At 34.6% G+C, this 17,573-nt stretch overlaps 2 protein-coding genes across 2 annotated transcripts; both read left to right on the top strand.

Annotated features, from left to right (window-relative positions):
• The first annotated feature begins 5,138 nt into the window (after positions 1–5,138).
• LOC117920813 (zinc finger protein ZAT5-like) lies at positions 5,139–6,435 on the top strand. The gene has a single exon (XM_034838455.1). The coding sequence runs from the start codon at positions 5,369–5,371 to the stop codon at positions 6,203–6,205; it is 837 nt and encodes a 278-aa protein (XP_034694346.1). The 5' UTR covers positions 5,139–5,368; the 3' UTR covers positions 6,206–6,435.
• Positions 6,436–11,432: 4,997 nt separating this feature from the next.
• LOC117919784 (BRCA1-associated RING domain protein 1) lies at positions 11,433–16,822 on the top strand. The gene is made up of 5 exons (XM_034837038.1): positions 11,433–11,634; positions 15,851–15,942; positions 16,032–16,205; positions 16,387–16,482; positions 16,560–16,822. Exons 1-5 carry the CDS (start codon positions 11,469–11,471, stop codon positions 16,635–16,637), a joined length of 606 nt encoding a protein of 201 aa, XP_034692929.1. The 5' UTR covers positions 11,433–11,468; the 3' UTR covers positions 16,638–16,822.
• Positions 16,823–17,573: the final 751 nt, after the last annotated feature.

Raw genomic sequence — 17,573 nt, 5'->3', positions numbered from 1 at the left:
ACCCACTAAAAAAAAGCTAGCAATCCATAGACTGATAAAGATGTTTAGAAAGCAACACTAAAGTTGAGACTTGAGGAAATCCAAGTAATGAACCAAAGGTTGGTGCCTTGCCTTACACTTTTTCTATAAACTAAATCAAATATAATAAAAGCATATTTTGTCATATGGAAAGGAAAATGGGAATAAATATTTTGTTTTCTATAATAAAAATAAATAAATATCTACAAAAAGTAATGGACAAAAGCTAATACATATGACTCATAAATTTATTGTTCTTTTATACATATAATTATATTTTTTGAATTTTATCAAATAATAAATAAATTTTAAATTAAGTGGAATATGATTAATACTTTGAATAATTTTGAATTAAAAATGTAATTAATTAACTATAGACTAAATAAAAAATTTTATAATACATTATCTGGAAATGATAGCTAAATGTATATACTTTATGAAAAATTGACTCATTTACACCTAAATTTCATTTGTTTTTATATTCATTTCAATTAAAATAGTATTATTCTTGTTTTTATCAAAATAAATCAATTATTTTTTTATGAGGGTGTTAATATACATATTTTTGTAATATATTTATAAAAAATATATAATTTATGAGTTTATTATAATATTGATATTAATTTTTTATTAAAAATGCATAATTTATTTATAATTACAAAATTGATTTTAATACTATTGTAATTAATTTAGTTTATATTGTACAAATTAAATTTGTAACTTTTTTTTTTATAAAATTAAAAATCAATTAAAAAATTTTATTTTATGTGGACTAAATTTCTATTTTATTTCTTATGATCACTTGAAGGGGAATTATCCAAGTACGAGAATAGATGAAAAAATGATTAATAAATCCATTCCCACATATCAAACATCTAAAATGACATCCTAACAACCTTCATCTTCAACTTTCCACCTTGCATTGCCCTGGCATAATTCAACTCCAATGAAAAAAATATGAAAGAGAGAGAAAAAATAAAATTTGGTTGGACATAATTATTGAACTAGGTACCATTCCAATTTTCCAAACTCATGGGTACGGAAATCAACCAAACAATGGTTTTGTAAATGGAAGTTGGAATTCTACCCAAATAAAAATCCCTACTAAAGCCTTTGTTTGCTTGCCAAAAATGGCAGAGAAAATAAGAAATTCGAATATTTCCAGACCTATTTACAAAATCTTATCTGTAAGATTCAAGATATATAAAATCTCTCCCTTACATAGTAGCTATCTGCTGCTGGCTGTGCGGATTGGCCGAACCCTCCCACGGTCCCACCACCGGCAATGCTGTGAACGGGCTGGATTTTTTAGTTTTTATTATGGGTTTAGTTGGTGTTGCTGCCACAAGCATCGTATATCCACGGCCTGGTGGGGACCCATCCATTTGGTCAGACGGATATGACGACTTAAGTTAAAATCTTTAAGTAGTTATAGTTTGGGATTTGACATATGATCGTAGTGTTAGCGTTGAGCATTAATTATTAGTCCTCGAGATAGATGCCTGCCTCAAATTTTCACTCACCTTTTTTCAGCTACCTTTTATATTTTTGTTCGCTTCAGTTTTAGCTTAATATATCAAATCCATTTAGTTTCTATTTGTGTTCATTAGATTCCGAATTATAATTTGATAATCATGATTAGGCCTTGACCTTAGACAGGCAACATGGCTGTGAATGAGATGGAATGAGATGTAACACATCGGGCTCATTCATTCTCCAAGGATGGATGGATATATACCACGTAACCGTCCGGACATGACACTTTCAAATATGGAATGCATCACTGGACTCAGCTGGAAACACCCCTTCTTTTTTTGGCACATATCGGTCTTCTTAGCGAACCCACCATTTTTTTTTCCTACAATCGTGATTAGCACGAAAATGGGTTGTACAGAGGATGCCATCAAGAACCGCCACGCTTGTAGTATGATCTCATTAATTTGAAGCCTGACTTTATTGGGTATGCAAATGTGGTGTCCAGGGAATGGCCATAGCTCCATCCAAATCATTATTTATGAAGTTTGCACCGATTTCTAACTGTACATTTTACTTTTTCTGTGGGGGAGGATGACAATGTGTAGCTGCATGGACAATGCGTTGACAATTTATTGGTCATGCTTCAACTCATGCTCCCCATGCTTCCTTTTTTACATAGATCATTTGCATCCCATCTCCCAAATATCATCTTACAATTTCTTACCATAACTAATGTAAACAATTTTTTGGGGTATACCTGCATTTTTCAACATATTAATTTTGTTTTATAGAAAAATGCAAGTTCATGGACATATTTATTAAAAACTAAAATCAATTAATTTCAAGACCATAATTCAGCCACATATTCAAGCAGTAGCTCCCTCAGCACAACTTTTGGACTCCTCTGTGGCCTTCCTCATCTGATATGAAGCAAGCCCCACTTCTCCACATATGCAGTGCCCTCTATAGACCCTTTTGTTTCTTCCTCTTTTTTTTTTTTTTGTCTCTGGAATTAACATAAACAAAGCCCCAGACTGTTGACCCAAGTGGAGTACTAGAGTGAATGAAGAGTATAAGATAAGGTGAATGGACTCAACCAAAATATTTGGTGGAGTAGGCTCAAGGTCGTTATCCTTTGTAGGTTCAAGCTGATGGCAATTTGTCTTTGTTATGTGCCCCATGTGTGTGTATTAGTTGCAACTTCCAAAGTGGTTACTCAAAAACATCACTACTGCCACTGCTACCCATACCACCATTACCACCAGTTTCTTCAACTGAAAGATGACTTCTTGTACCATTTCCCTTTTTATTGTGTCATATTTTTGTTTACTGTGACACTTCACGCATGCTTGTATATACATTTTGCTCATATTCTTGGCATCACTTATACTCTCTTCCAAGGACACCTTTTATTTTACTCCAAGCCAGCGCACCTTCCTCTTAATCCACATGACAACCAAAAATAAAGTTTTATTTATTTATTTATTTATTGAAATTTCCAAAATTTCTTAGATCATGAGGCTAGCTTATATCCTTCTTAGGTTCGTCTCCTCAAAAACTTCTCCCTTTTCCCATTCATATCTTGTTATTGGAAGGTTTGGAACTGGTTAGAATATAAATATAAGTTGGTAATTTCTTTTTGTTTGCCCAAGTATCTCACTGCTGGCATGCTTGATCTCCATGATCTTTCAAGCTCACCTAACAAACTATATTTTCAAAGCATTACTAAACATATAATAAATTTTAAGATGGGGTCGCCCGGATGGTGGAGAAGTAGTGAAGTTGTAGAGGAAGATATTAGAAAATTAATTAGAAAGAATACGACAAGAAATGAGAAAACATGGAAGCTCTTAATCCAAGCCCACCAACCAAACCCCAGAACAAAAATGAGAGAACGGATTTTGAGAAAAGGCAATTGAAAGGATGCTTTGCTTATGCAATCTATCTACAGACATTGCCTTGCCTTGCCTAGCTAGCTTGCCCATTACGTGCCAATCACAACCTCCTCTCCTAAATATTTCCTTACGCTAAGAATCTCCACTGCATTACACCTCACCTAGACACATATACAGTTTATATAGTTTACTCAATCATTCATTAGGTTGCAGCTCAACTGGCACAAAAGGTTTCCAAATTGATGCACCGTTTGCTTGAGAATTAGGCCACTTTAATTAGTGACACTTAATAAATTCGCCATTAGCCTTGACATAAATAGAGAATGGAAACAGTCAACTTAAATTTTTGAATGAGTAAACTCTATAAACTCTAGTTTAATTCAAGCCAACATGACCAATCAGTCAGTTACGAGAAGAATTGGCTGTTTCAGTGCTAAAGGGGATGTTGTGTTTATGAAAGGAGGCAGTTGACCTCCATATATGTAGCAACATGTTCGGCCGCTCTTGAGTTTATCATAATAACATGTTCAAAGAGGCATGTCGCTGCCTGGTTTGCATTAGTCAACTTGTGTATATATAACTGGACTACATATGGTTTATGGTATCTAATCGCATTGTCTCGAAGAGAGAAATTAAAGCTTCTCTCTTTGAATAAATTCTCTAAATTGGATTCTCAAAAACAACGTTACACAAAGTTATAATCAAATAACGAGTAAAAAAGGTATATTAAATTTAAGGGACAGATTAAGGGGCTCATATTTACGTAATTAAGGAGATATAATGCTGCCAAGTAATTAGGTTAAATATTAAAAAGTTGACTTGGATTGGTTCATATTTGATGGAGTGATCGTAGCCGACGTCATGCCGTTAATTCCAATGGATGAAAGAACGAGGTAGTGTGAACATGTGAGGCAAAGGTAATGACTGATGAAGTTGTTGTACTTCTCCATATGGGAATTTATTAATTTAATACATAAGAAAAGTAGAAAACAAATTGGAATAGTGTTGTTAATAATGCAGACACTAGGGCTAGGAATGTGGCACTGCTACAAGTAATTCCAATTATATGTCACAAGGCAAAGGGTATTGCACTGCACCCATTAACGAGAATTTGATTCTTTTTACATAAGGAATTCACTCTAGTCGACTGTCGACTGTCGACAAGCTTAATGGAAAAATCCAATTTCAGGTGTGATGGGGATGGTGGGATTATTTTGTGGCTTTACCGAACCCAATGATTGGGTAGGCAATAAGATAGTAATCAAATAATTGGATCATGTATGGAAGCGGCGTGATTTCTGGGTTATGGCACATCCCACAAGTGACCAAGGGGTTGAGTGGGTCAACTGCACATGAACAGGTTGAGTAAGCGTCTAATACAATACCTATTAGCGAAAAGCTGGATGCTATTGTAACTAAACCTTTGATTTTAAAGGCGTATTTAATTGAACATTGAATTAAAAGTGTGACAGTGTAAGAAAGAAAATAAAGGGGAGAGGAAAAAATAATGACGAAAGGGAAGAAAATAAAGGGGGAAAAAAGGCGGGTGAAGCGCAAATTCTGTGGTTCCAGGCTTGCATTCCAATCCTTCATAAGGAATCGTTGGAAAAAAGTAATGGGTTTGCTTGAAAGCCAACCGAATCTCACTCGTTCCCTGACCTCCTCATACTTACAATGCATCTCTCTCTCTCTAAATACCCATCTGTACTTTTTGGCTATATATAACTTCCGAGGTGGGAAATGCAAGGAAAATTCACGGTTACTGTTCACTGGGGCGGCTCCTTGGTTCTACTCCAACCCTCTTACCCTTCACTGCCTCTCCCTATATAATAACGCCCACTCTCTTACCTTGCTTTCTCCATCACCATTTCTTCTCTCCCTTTCTCTCTCTCTCTCTCTCTCTCTCTCTGTATCTCTCCCTCTCCCTTTCTCTCTTTCTCAAGTTGTTTTTTTTTCCCTGGCGGTAGTGGTGGTAGAGGATGGAAGTTCAAGAGGAAGTGATGGGGTCTAATGATCAGACGCATGTCATCAAGGGCAAGCGCACCAAGCGTCAAAGGCTGTCGTCCCCACTTGCCTTAACTATGGCATCCAGTTCATCTAGCGGAGAAGAAGGTGAAGGTGATGGTGGTGGAAGAGTCAGTGATAATTCTGGTGGGGTTGATCGAGCGACTACCTCACCAACCACCTCCACTGATCATGAATTCGCCGAAAGCACGGAAGAGGAGGAAGACATGGCCAATTGTTTGATTCTGTTGGCTCAAGGCCAAAGCCGGAAAGTGGCCGTGCCAGCTGCCGCTGCAACTAGTAGCAAGGCCACAGGCTTCTACGTTTATCAGTGCAAGACGTGTTACAGATGCTTCCCTTCATTCCAAGCTCTGGGAGGGCACAGAGCCAGTCATAAGAGACCTAAGGCGGTCACAGAAGAGAAGCGGACTTGGGCTTTAATGGAGGACGAAGATGATCAATTCAACCACAACAGCACTGCCCTTTCGCTGCAAATACCAAATAGGGGTTTATACAGTAATAACAAATCCAAGGTTCACGAGTGCTCCATTTGCGGTGCTGAATTCTCATCCGGTCAAGCCTTGGGAGGTCATATGAGGCGGCACAGAACGTTTACAGGCCCGCCCCCTACCATGCCTATGGCAACCAGCAGTCCTGAGTCCCAAGAAGCCAAGAAACCCAGAAACATACTGCAATTGGATCTTAATCTTCCAGCCCCAGAAGACGATCACCGCGAGTCCAAATTCCCCTTTGCCACAAAAGAACAAGCTCTCGTGTTCTCCGCCTCTCCTTTGGTTGATTGCCATTACTAAGCTGCAACAACCCCATCTTCCATGAATTTGTCTCAATCGAAACAAATGTGAATTATTGACATTATTATATTTCACTTATACAGTTTCATGATTATCCATTCTTTATTTTTTTTTTACAACTTTGTTCAGTTGATCAATTTCTTTCAGCAAGTGGCTTGTGTTCATGGTTCCATTTGATTCACAAAAAAGTTGATGATACATTTATTCCTTGTTTTTGTCTTTGTTGCTTCTCTCTAGTCTGAGGCAGAGAGAGAAAAGGGTGCCAGGAGAGCGAAGCCAAGGGCTTGGAATGAGTTTGCCACCACCACAACCCAAGGATTAGGTGTCCCTGTTGTTTCATTTGCAAGAAAGCTAAAGCTCCATTCCATCTGTGTCTGTCTGTTTCATTAAAATGACAAAAATAAATAAATAAAAATAAACGGACAGCCAGCCAACCAGTACTCAGTAGATAACTGCCCTTCTTTTATGGATCCAACCTGTACTTTCCTATCATATGCTCTTCCATTTTGGAGGAAGTCACGTACTCACCCCGTCACACGCCCTTGGATCCCAATCCCATAACCCAAACAAAGTACGTGCGCGTGCGTGCCCCTCAATCACTACTTTAGTATAGCCATGGTGCCACACCTTTGCGCGTGAGGTTACCCATTAGAGCAATCACTGGGCGGCTGTGGTTGAAAACTCACAAGATTTTTATCAATGTGAGATGTAGATTTATTTACTAATTGCAACTCTTTTTTCACATTACACGTTTCTAGGGTTGTTAGGGTTTGTTATGGAAAGGGCTCACAAATTTGGTCTAGCTCTGCAATTTTGTCTAAATTTATCATTTCATACCAGTCTTACAAGATAATGGCAATTCAATCCACATGCTATGATTCTCACCAATTTTTTTCAATTCATGCCTAATGATTTGGGAGAAAAGGCATATGCGGAAATCCACCATACGCGGAGTTAAATGCTTTTTACTATTTAGAACCGTGTCAGACTCAAGATACGCTTGACTGCACAATACCAGGCAATGAAACAACTCCGAAGAAATCCTCAACCAGAGTAGTAAGTCACATGTTTTTGTCTCCTTCAAGGTAAATTTGAACTTTTATTATAAACGAGACCGAGAGGAGAAGGAGGGACATGGCATGAGCACGACCATGACTTGTCAAAAACATGTCAAACAGTGAATGCCATTTTTAGGTCTCCCTATGGGCAATCACAGCCTAGCATGTGAATACCAATTTGGGCTTTTTATATGCCATCCGACCTTACTCTTTTAAGATTGGGCAAAAATCAACATCTTGTCTATGACTCTCATTCCATTCACCGATTGTGTCACTTTTCTAAAATAACCTTCTCGTAATCTAATTGCCCTCAATCCCCTAACATAAATATAAAAGCTAATGAATCTTCAAGCTGCATGCCAAAAATGCTCTGTGAGACGAGATCCATGACTATGCACATTTCTTATACACACTGCACATCTGGAATTGCGAAAATTAAGCAAAATTGAACATGTGTGAACCCATCGCTGATGGAAGAATCTACAAGCACCTAATGATAGTGCCCATGGTATCTTTTGTCTGGCATTACTGGTTATAGATAATTAGATTGTGGGTAGGCAGATTTCCAAAATTGAAAATCATTTCTAACTTCTGTGGTTTTACCACTTGTGATTTTGGTGAACTTCACCTTGACTAGTATAGCTTAACGCATTTTTCACATGTCTTGAAGTGAAGAAACTAACATGCTGATGCTGCATAAAGTAGAAGATAATGCCAGCATTAAAGGGTGTATCGAAGGTGGTACAGGAACCTAAACCTGGTTGCCTTTTGTGTTGTTGCTAGCTAGCTTCACCTTCTAAGCAATTAATGCGGGTTTACTCTGATGGAAAACTCAGATTAAAGGAAGAATAGCGAGGACATTTGGTGGTATTGAAAAGCCATGCATGTGACCTCCTAATCAATTTCGTGAGACACCTAACTAGATGAGAGATGGGGCCATTGACAATGGCACATGTATGGTGGTTACATGTCCTAAAGCACCTCGGCCCCCTGAATTCTTATTCATGCCTCATTGGAGAAAGTTACACCTTTAATGTTGCCGTTACTAGTTTGAGCAGGACGTTTCATACTTGCTATCCCCCTCTCAAGTCTCGACTGATTAAAAGTAGTACTGCTCTATGCGTGCAAGTTTCTTCAATATGTAACTTTAGGATTTGCACATTGAGGTTGATATGCGTTACGTCCGCAATGGCATTCAGGTCAGTTGCATGTGGCTTCATCTTAGCCTTGGGTAACTTCCTAATTAAATGCTTATTATAAGTGGCATGATGTTGTTACTTTCATTTCATTTCATCTTAGCCTTGGTTTATACTGTATGCTAGTGGCTTTTATATGATCAATTATGTTTATATCTATAAATTAGTGAGAATCAACTTTAAAATTTGAAATATTTCATGTTTCTAGTTTTTCTATTTCTTATATCCATACCTAGATCAGTAAATCTCCGCTTCATCCATATTTCAAATTTAATTTTACATCTTTATTTATTATGTATAGTTCTCAATAGTCCATCTTCGTCCTTCCATAATACATGTTTTTCATTACACAGGTGACTTTTTTTTATATGTTTTTATCCATGCACACTACTCTACAAAACGATTAAATTTACCTTTAACTATAATTCTTTTTGCAATCATCTTGTATATTTCTCACTCCTTGAGTTTTTAAAATTCTCAACAAGACTCTAATGTCAAAGTTGAATATTATGAGTTATTTGTAAAGAGACTCATGTAACTTACTCTCTTCAGGACCATTGAGAATATATAGATAATAGAAAAAATAATATAATTATTAAACCTTAAAATAAATCAAATTCCGTGATTTTAAATCATTTAATCTTTATATAAAATAGTTAAAGATAAGTAAAACGGGTTTGAATATATATATATATATATATATATATAAAGTAATTTGTTAATTTTAAAAAAAAAAATTCCTTTTTTTTTTCTTCTTTTTTACTTTTCCTTTATATTTTCTTAAACATTTTTCTAAGACCAAATATAGTCTTAATATATAAATTCTCTTAATTTTACTAAATGAATGTATTAATATGATTGATTTCAACAAGAAAAAGTATTTTAAAAAGAAAATAAAAACTAATTCATTTTAATTCCTATAATATTAATTTTGATTTAGTAAATATCATGACCCAAGAAAATGTACTCTTAGCCGCACTACAATTATAAATTTCAGCCAATAAAATAATTTTAAGGAACACTTACAAAACAATGTTAAAATTGGGAAATTAAGAATTCATATAAGATTTTGGTGTTGGTGTCAACCATAGCTTAATCATTCTATACATGTGTGTGAAGTAATGGACACGATCTTTATCACATAAAGTATAAGTAGAAGAAGGAACTCATACCTAGTTTCTTTGTAAGCAACTTTGGTGTGTGAGAGAGAACCCATGAGACAAGACATTTTCTATCTAATTCTTCCAGTGTCTGCAACATAATAAAATACAAATCCAAAGATAAATGGGGTCCGTATTATTGGGCACTTACAATTGGTGTTTTATAATTGTGGCTATCATTTTAGAATTAGAGTATATTTGGTAATAATTTTAGAAAACGTTTTTAATATTTTTAATACTTAAAATTTTTTATCATTCAAATATTAGAAATGTTATAAATGTTTTTTAGAATCATTCTCAAATGCATTCTTAGAGCTCGATAATGATTTTAGGAAATATTTTTCATATTTATAATACTTGAAAATTTGAGTACCTCATGTTAGAGAATAGGTAAGGTTGAGCTTCGATCGATTGTTTCTTAGTTTGAGTTTAGCTTAGGTTAATCATTAACTCGACCAACCCACTAAGTTACAATCCTAATCAAGGAATAACAATATGCTTCGTCATTTTTCAAAATAACAAATAATCTTATTTTCATAATTAAACAAATTGCATCAAGTTTTATTTATTATATTTTATTCTATATTTTATTTAATTGAAAGGAAAGATTTTAAATTTTTTTCCTTTGTTTCAAAAGAATATTTTTTTAATTCATTTCAATTGCTTTATTATTTATCAAAGCGAATTAAAAAAAATTACATTAATCATAAAACAGTTTAAGTATTGGGATCCTTTAATTCAAATACATATTTTTAAATTATAAAACACTCACCTAATATTTTAAGAAGTTAATTCTTTATATCGGTGTTCGGTACCGATAATGTGATAAAAAATAATTAATTTAATAGATGAATGTGGTTCCTATTTATTTAATGAAACTAAAAAAAAAAATTAATCATTTGAGAGAGCAAAAATACGCTAATCCACCCTTTCTTCGTTTTGGATCAATTTTAATAATAATAATTTTTTTTATATTGTATTTCCTAAAAAAAATAAAAGGTTTGTTTGAAATTATTTTTTAGAATAGTTTTATGTTCTTCAAACAAAAAATATGTTAGACAAAAAAAAACTATTTTTTATTTTTAAAAGTAAAAAATAAAATGTTTTCTAAAAATATCTTTTAATTATTTTTTATTATTTTTATTTATTTTCTCATAATTGTTTTAAAAAATAATTATATAAATATATAGAATGATTAAAAATAAAATATTAATTATGAAAATTACTTTTAAAATATATTTAAAAATATTAAAAATGGGTTAAAATAATAATTTTCAAAAACTATTTTTAAAAATCATTTCTTAAAACAATCATCAAATTGCCAAATATTTCATCATTTTCATATATATATATATATATAGAGAGAGAGAGAGAGAGAGAGGCGCGTGGCTAACGGGGATGGTAGTTCCAGGGTGACGCAATGGTATGATGGAGGAAGACGATGATAATAAAAGATTTGTTTGAAACTATTTTTTAGAAGAGTTTTTTTTTACAAACAAAAAATATGTTAGACAACAAAAAAACTATTTTCTATTTTTTATTTTTAGTAGTAAAAAAAAAATCTTTTTTAAAAATATTTTTTAATTATTTTTTATTGTTTTTATTTATTTTCTTATAATTATTTTTTAAAATAATTATATAAATATATAAAATGATTAAAAATAAAATATTAGATATAAAAATTATATTAAAAAAATATTAAAAATAGGTTAAAATAATAATTTTCAAAAATTGTTTTTAAAAATTGTTTTTAAGCTGCCAAAGATTTCATCATTTTCATATAGGTATATATATAGAGACGGGCGCATTAACCCCTTTTTAAGTTTTTCTTCAGCGTGGGCTAACGGGGATGGCAGTTCCAGGGCGGCGCAATGGTCTGATGGAGGAAGACGACGACAACGATGAAGCTGTATTCGGGGAGTTAATCGAGGACGAAGTCGAAACACCTGCCCACCTCCGCAACCTCGCCGCAGCCGCCCAGCTCGGCGATGTGGACGCCCTTCGCCTCGCGCTAGGTTTGCTCTTCTTCTTCTTCTTTTTTCTTTTTCCCTTCTCTTTCCCCAATTCATGTGATGCATTTTTAATGTTATTTGTTGAGGTTATATGAATTAAACCCTAGGGTTTCCTTCATCATGTGTCGGAAACCGTACTTTCCTGGAAAAGAATGTGGAAAAGATTAAAAGATTGTTCTGAATGTTTGAGTGTGATATGACCATCGATAGCAGTAAGAGAGTGATTGCATGTAACTAGGAGATGCTTAAGGCTATATTTGGTTTTCAAAAAATTTGAGGAAAATAAAGAGGAAAATGAGAAAGGAAGGAAAAGTGAAAGACAATAATAAATACATCAACTTTTAACTAAGTTGAATTATATTTGATTTTCTTTCCAGCATTTTATAGTGAATTCAAACATGATAAAATCATTTTCCTTAACAATTTTTCTAGGTAGAAAGATTGAGATAGATGTCAGCCATGGGATTAAGGATCATTTATGCACAGTTCTATGTTTGAGAGATATTACATTTTTTAGACAATGTTAGGCAGCAAAGAAGAAACATATCCATAAAAGTAGGCTAGAGGGAAGGGAGGAAGAGCTTGGCTGTTATGGGTCTAGATAAAAGCTGAATGAGGGAAGATTTGTTACAAGTCCCAATGTGACATTTCTGGTGTTGGTTCCAAAGAAAGGGGGGCAGAAGATCTTAAAGATTTATGCCTATTAGTTTGGTGGTTAGTCTTTATAAGTTATTGGTCAAAGTGTTAGCTTATAGGCTTAAAAAGGTGATGAATAAAGTGGTTTCCAAGTTCTACAATGCCTTTGTGCAAGGAAGGCAAATCTTAGATGTTGTGCTTATAGCCAATGAAGCCATTGACTCTATGTTGAGAAGCAACAATTGCAAGGTGTTGTGTAAGCTTGGCATTGAGAAGACCTATGATTATGTAAATTGAGAGTTTTTGCTTTTGGTTTTGGAAATTATGGGGTTTGGGTAGAAGTGGATCGATTGGATTAGATTGGGTATTTTGATAGCAAGTTTCTGTGTCTTTGGTTAATGACACTCCTTTTGGATTTTTTCAAAGTTCTAAGGGGTTGAGGCAGGGGGCTCACTTTCACTATATTTGTTTGTGCTAGCCATGGAAGTGCTCAGTTGCCTCCTCTGGAGGGGTAGGCTGGTGGTTATCTATCTAACTTCAAGGTGAATGACAGAGATGGTAAAGGTTTGAAGATTTCCCATTTGTTGTTTGTCAATGATATTTTAGTTTTTTGTGAGGCCACCCACACTTAAATGAACCATTTAAGTTAGTTTTTTATGTGGTTTGAAGCCATTTCTGGCTTGAAGATAAATCTAGGCAAGAGCAACTTCATTTTAGTTGGGAGGGTGGAAAACTTGGAAGATTTGGCTTCTATTCTAGGTTGTAAGGTAGGAGATCTTCCAGCCACTTATTTGGGTCTTCCCCTTGGCGCCCCTTTCAATTATTTGACGATATGGGATGGGATGGAAGAAGGGTTTCACAAAAGAGACAATGTAGAAAAGATAGTATATTTCCAAAGGGGGGAGGCTTACACTGATTTAGAGCACGTTTTCTAGGATGCCCATCTTCCTTATGTCACTTTTCTAAATGCTGAGGAAAGTGAGGATGAGGTCAGAATAGATTCAAAGAGATTTCCCTTAAGGTGAAGGGAATTTAGAGAAAAAAACCTCGTTTAGTGAAGTGGGCTATTGTATGCTCAGATAAAAAAAATAGATGGGGTTGGGAGTTAGGTGCCTTGATTTGCTCAACAAGGCTCTTCTTAGCAAGTGGATTTGGCGACATGCAATAAAAAGGGAGTCTTTCTAGAAACATTTTATAAAGGGCAAATATGGGGAAGTTAAAGGGGAATGGTGTTCTAATGAAGTGAGAGATAGGTGCACGGTTGGGCTATGGAAAGCCATTTGGAAATTGTGGGTGATTGCTAATGCTAAAGTCTCATTTTCTATGGGCAATGGAAGGAGGCTTAAGTTTTGGAAGGATAGGTGGTGTGATAATGAGTTGTTATGTGCTTCATTCCCCTCCTTATATGCCTTAACTAGCTCAAAGGAGGTGTGAGTGGCAGATCTGTGGAATCAGCCTAATATTAGTAGCTTTTGGACTCCTAGCTTCTTTAGGAATCTAAATGATTGGGAGATTGATATCTTGGAGCGTTTTCTTTCGAGGTTTCAAGATGAGACAGTGAATAGGGAAGTAGAAGATAAGGTTATTTGGTTGTAGACAAAAAACGATTCTCTCGGTGAAGTTTCTTTACGCTTGCCTAGAGCTTAGGAGTTTAAACCCTTTCCCAAAAGCTACTATTTGGAACTCTTGAATTTCACCTAAGGCGAGTTTCTTTATTTAGGAGGCTTCGTGGGGTAAAGTTCTGACTTAAGATCGACTCCAGAGGAGAGGGTGGTCATTTGCTAACAGATGTTTCCTTTGTCATACCTAGAAGGAGTCAATTGACCATACTCTGCTTCATTGTGGTATAGCAAAAGTTTAGCAGCAGCTTTTGTTCTCTCTCTTCAATGTATCTTTTGTGTTGTCTCCCTCTATAAAAGAGATTATATTGAGTTGGCATGGGTCTTTGTTAGAAGGAGACAAAAAAAAGTATGGGGGGCAACTCCTTTGTGTCTCTTTTGGACAATTGGAATGAGATAAATAGAAGATCATTCAAAAAACGAGGAGCTCTCTGTCCTAAGACTAAAAAACTTGTTCCTCTGTAACCTGTTTTCTTGGACCAAGTTGCATATAGCTGGAGGCCCAATGTCCTTATATGATTTTATTGATTAGTTGGGTTCTTACTAAGGGAGGGAGTAGTTTTTTATTTTCCCTTTCCCTATTTTTTGACCATCTTTTGACAGTCGTTATATACATCTTGTATACTTTGGTGCGCTTTTTTGGTGCTTTTTATGCATTTCTTGTTTACCTATAAAAAAAAATGAAGTAGCAAGTTTAGATGACCTAAATAATTTGTATTTTGTACTTGGATATGATAACAAAACTGTATTGATTTTCAGCCTTAGGATCTGTTATTGATCTTATTGGTATTTTCTAGACCATTATTTATTAAGTTAGATAAGGGGATTGTTTTTTGTTTATCCCTTGGCCTTGATTGGCTTTTAGGAGCCTTTATATACACTGTATACTTTTATACACCATTTTGTTTGGCACTTTTAATATATTTGATATCTGTCTATAAAAAAAGAACAAAAAACTTTGTTGTAGATGTGCACTACTTAATGTGACCTATCCGCTTCTGCTCAAAGCTTATCTTGTCAAGAATCACTATAAAAAAATCCCTAGTTCACATAATCATGCGCCTTTTCAATATCAAGCTTTCTAACCTATCCACTCTCACCAACAGTTTCCTTGCATGCACACCTCTCTGAAAACATCCAACCTCAAGATCCCACCTATCTAAATGCAAGAACTTGTGTTCAAACCTCCTTGGACCTTTGACAAGGACCGATTCCACATCAAAGACTTCTTCAAAATCAAATAAGAAAAGAACAGCCCCCAACAAGAAAATCTTCACTTGTTTCAAAAACCAGTTTTGAGCAGCTCATCTCCTCAGTGAATGCAAATCAGGGACCGGATCTGAGAACTCCCCCCACCTCCCCACTAAGCTACGCTTCAAAAGCTACTCCCTAGACTGCTCCTCTTTGTCAGCTAACTAATCCACACCGCCCTGGGCCTTCTTAACCACTTGTACAAAGGACTCTTTCAGGACAAGCTATGTTGTTACACCCGTCTGAAGACCTCCTAGCCATGGGACTAGGAATGCACTTTGGAACCTTGGGGAGAGGGGACCACTCCCAAACGTCTGAGTTTTTAAACTTCCTTTAACCTCCTCAGTAAAAAAATCAACGGATTTTGAGTTCACAACAAACCAACACCTCCTCTCATCCTTTCTTCAAGTGAACCCTAAGCTAGTTAGAAACTTTCATAGTTGCAAATTATTTAATTTTTATAAAGAAAAGGAAACATATGTGAAATGAGTTTTAAGAAGCATGTAAAAATATTTAATCAAGTTAAAATTTATTTTTTATTTATTGTTGCCTTTTCTTCTATTTTTCCTCTTTATTTATTTTTTTTCCTTATGTTTTCCTACAAATTTCCCAAAAACCAAACATAGGATGAATGCTATGGAAAACAAAATTAGTTCATTTTTGAAGGCATATATCATTTTGTTGCTGATGCTACCCCTATTATGTGTGCACAGATACATTGAACGGCAGCATTGATGAACCAGTGGAAGATGGGGATACTGCTCTCCATCTGACCTGTTTGTATGGTTTTCTGCCTTGTGTCCAGGTTGCCTTATATTGTAGATATTATTATTAATTTATTGTTATGATTATATGAAATTCAGATGAAATTATGAAGAATCTTTTTTACTGTAGCTACTATTGGAAAGAGGAGCTTCATTAGAGGCCAAGGATGAAGATGGGGCTATTCCTCTACATGATGCTTGTGCAGGGGGTTTCACCGAGATAGTTGAACTTCTAATGAACAGTACAAATAACACTGAATGCGTGAAGAGAATGCTGGAATCAGTTGATGTAGAAGGTGATACTGTAAGTTTCTAAGTAAACACCAAAACATATATGCTTTGAGTTTGAAAGCCTTCTTGGTAGAGTCCAATTTCAAACTCATGGCTCTAAATGAGCTGGAACCATCACTTCAAACCCAACCCCAACTACAAAAAGAGTGACTGTTAATGACTCACAGTTTTCTCGTTTTTGTTTACATGTGTAGCCTCTCCATCATGCCGCCAGGGGTGAACACATAGGGGTTATTAGGTTGTTGCTGGCGCATGGAGCTTCTCCTACAAAGGGAAACATTTATGGGAAGGTTAGTCTTTGAAGTGATTTTATTGTTTGGTTATATATATGCATATTAATTTTTAAGCTAATGTATAATTTTCACAGATTCCTAGTGAGTTAGCTGATATGGACACAGAAGCTAAAAGAATCTTGGAAGCTGCTGCTGTTGAGCACAGAAGCTAAAAAGAGCCTTGGGATGCCAATAAGACTTTGATTGGTATTTTGCTGAAAATATTAGATTATTTTCATTGTGGTCTAAAAGTGTTTGAAGTTTAGAATCGATAGGATCAAATCCATTTTCGTTATGTTGAATTTCATGGTTGAGGATAAAAATAATATATAGTTTTTCCATGATTGCTTTGCAGTTGTGTTTGGTGTAGTTTGCTAACAATTGGCTTTCCATGTCCTTCATTCTTTTATACCTACTTATATTTCTGGCTCAAGGTCAAGAATCACTCTTTTGTGTTTGCCACCAGTTTGACGTACGGGATTGGCTCAAGAACACCCTTTTGTTGTCGTGGTGGCTTGGCCTCAAGTATTAAAACTGATGTTAATATTTGGTCATCAACCCGGAACAATTCTCCTTGATACTACCACAATGACTCACTGAAGAGTATAGATTCAAGAGTGATATGCACCTTATGGTTATGTTTGGCTTTAAGAAAATTTAAGAGAAAATATCTTCTTCTTTTTTTTCTTTTTTCTTTTTTAAAAAGCAAAAATAAAGAAAAATAAAAAAATAAATTTAAAAGGAATAAATTTATTTTTACATGTTTTTTAAAATTATTTTTTTCTATTAAATAGTATAAAAATATAGAAAATATTAATTAATTTTAATTAGATTTGATTTTTATATTTGAAAAAAAAATTTCTTAATTTTTTTTTCATTCCCTTGGAATTTGGTCTCATTGACTCACTTCTCCGGAAGAATTTAAGGTCAAAATAGTCTTTTTGAAGAAAAAAATAACCAAAATAGATCTTCCTTCAAAATATTTTTCATTCTAATATTTGTTACGGCATGTTTATTCACGTAACATTTTTATTTTTATTTTTTATTTTGAGTGTATAAAATCACATGTTCATTCTATTTTTTTTTTTAAATCATTATTAGTAACTGTG

Source organism: Vitis riparia, chromosome 8 (genome assembly GCF_004353265.1).
Source record: "Vitis riparia cultivar Riparia Gloire de Montpellier isolate 1030 chromosome 8, EGFV_Vit.rip_1.0, whole genome shotgun sequence".
Classification (NCBI taxonomy): domain Eukaryota; kingdom Viridiplantae; phylum Streptophyta; class Magnoliopsida; order Vitales; family Vitaceae; genus Vitis; species Vitis riparia.
The sequence above is the reverse complement of the archived record's forward strand: the minus strand, read 5'-3'. Positions and strand labels throughout refer to the sequence as shown.

Bases quoted from the DNA above. Each gene is read 5' to 3' on its own strand.
- LOC117920813 (XM_034838455.1), top strand. From the start codon at position 5,369: ATGGAAGTTCAAGAGGAAGTGATGGGGTCTAATGATCAGACGCATGTC.
- LOC117919784 (XM_034837038.1), top strand. From the start codon at position 11,469: ATGGCAGTTCCAGGGCGGCGCAATGGTCTGATGGAGGAAGACGACGAC. The intron at 15,943-16,031 runs GTTGCCTTATAT...TTTTTACTGTAG, and splicing joins GTTTTCTGCCTTGTGTCCAG to CTACTATTGGAAAGAGGAGC. The intron at 16,206-16,386 runs GTAAGTTTCTAA...TTACATGTGTAG, and splicing joins TTGATGTAGAAGGTGATACT to CCTCTCCATCATGCCGCCAG.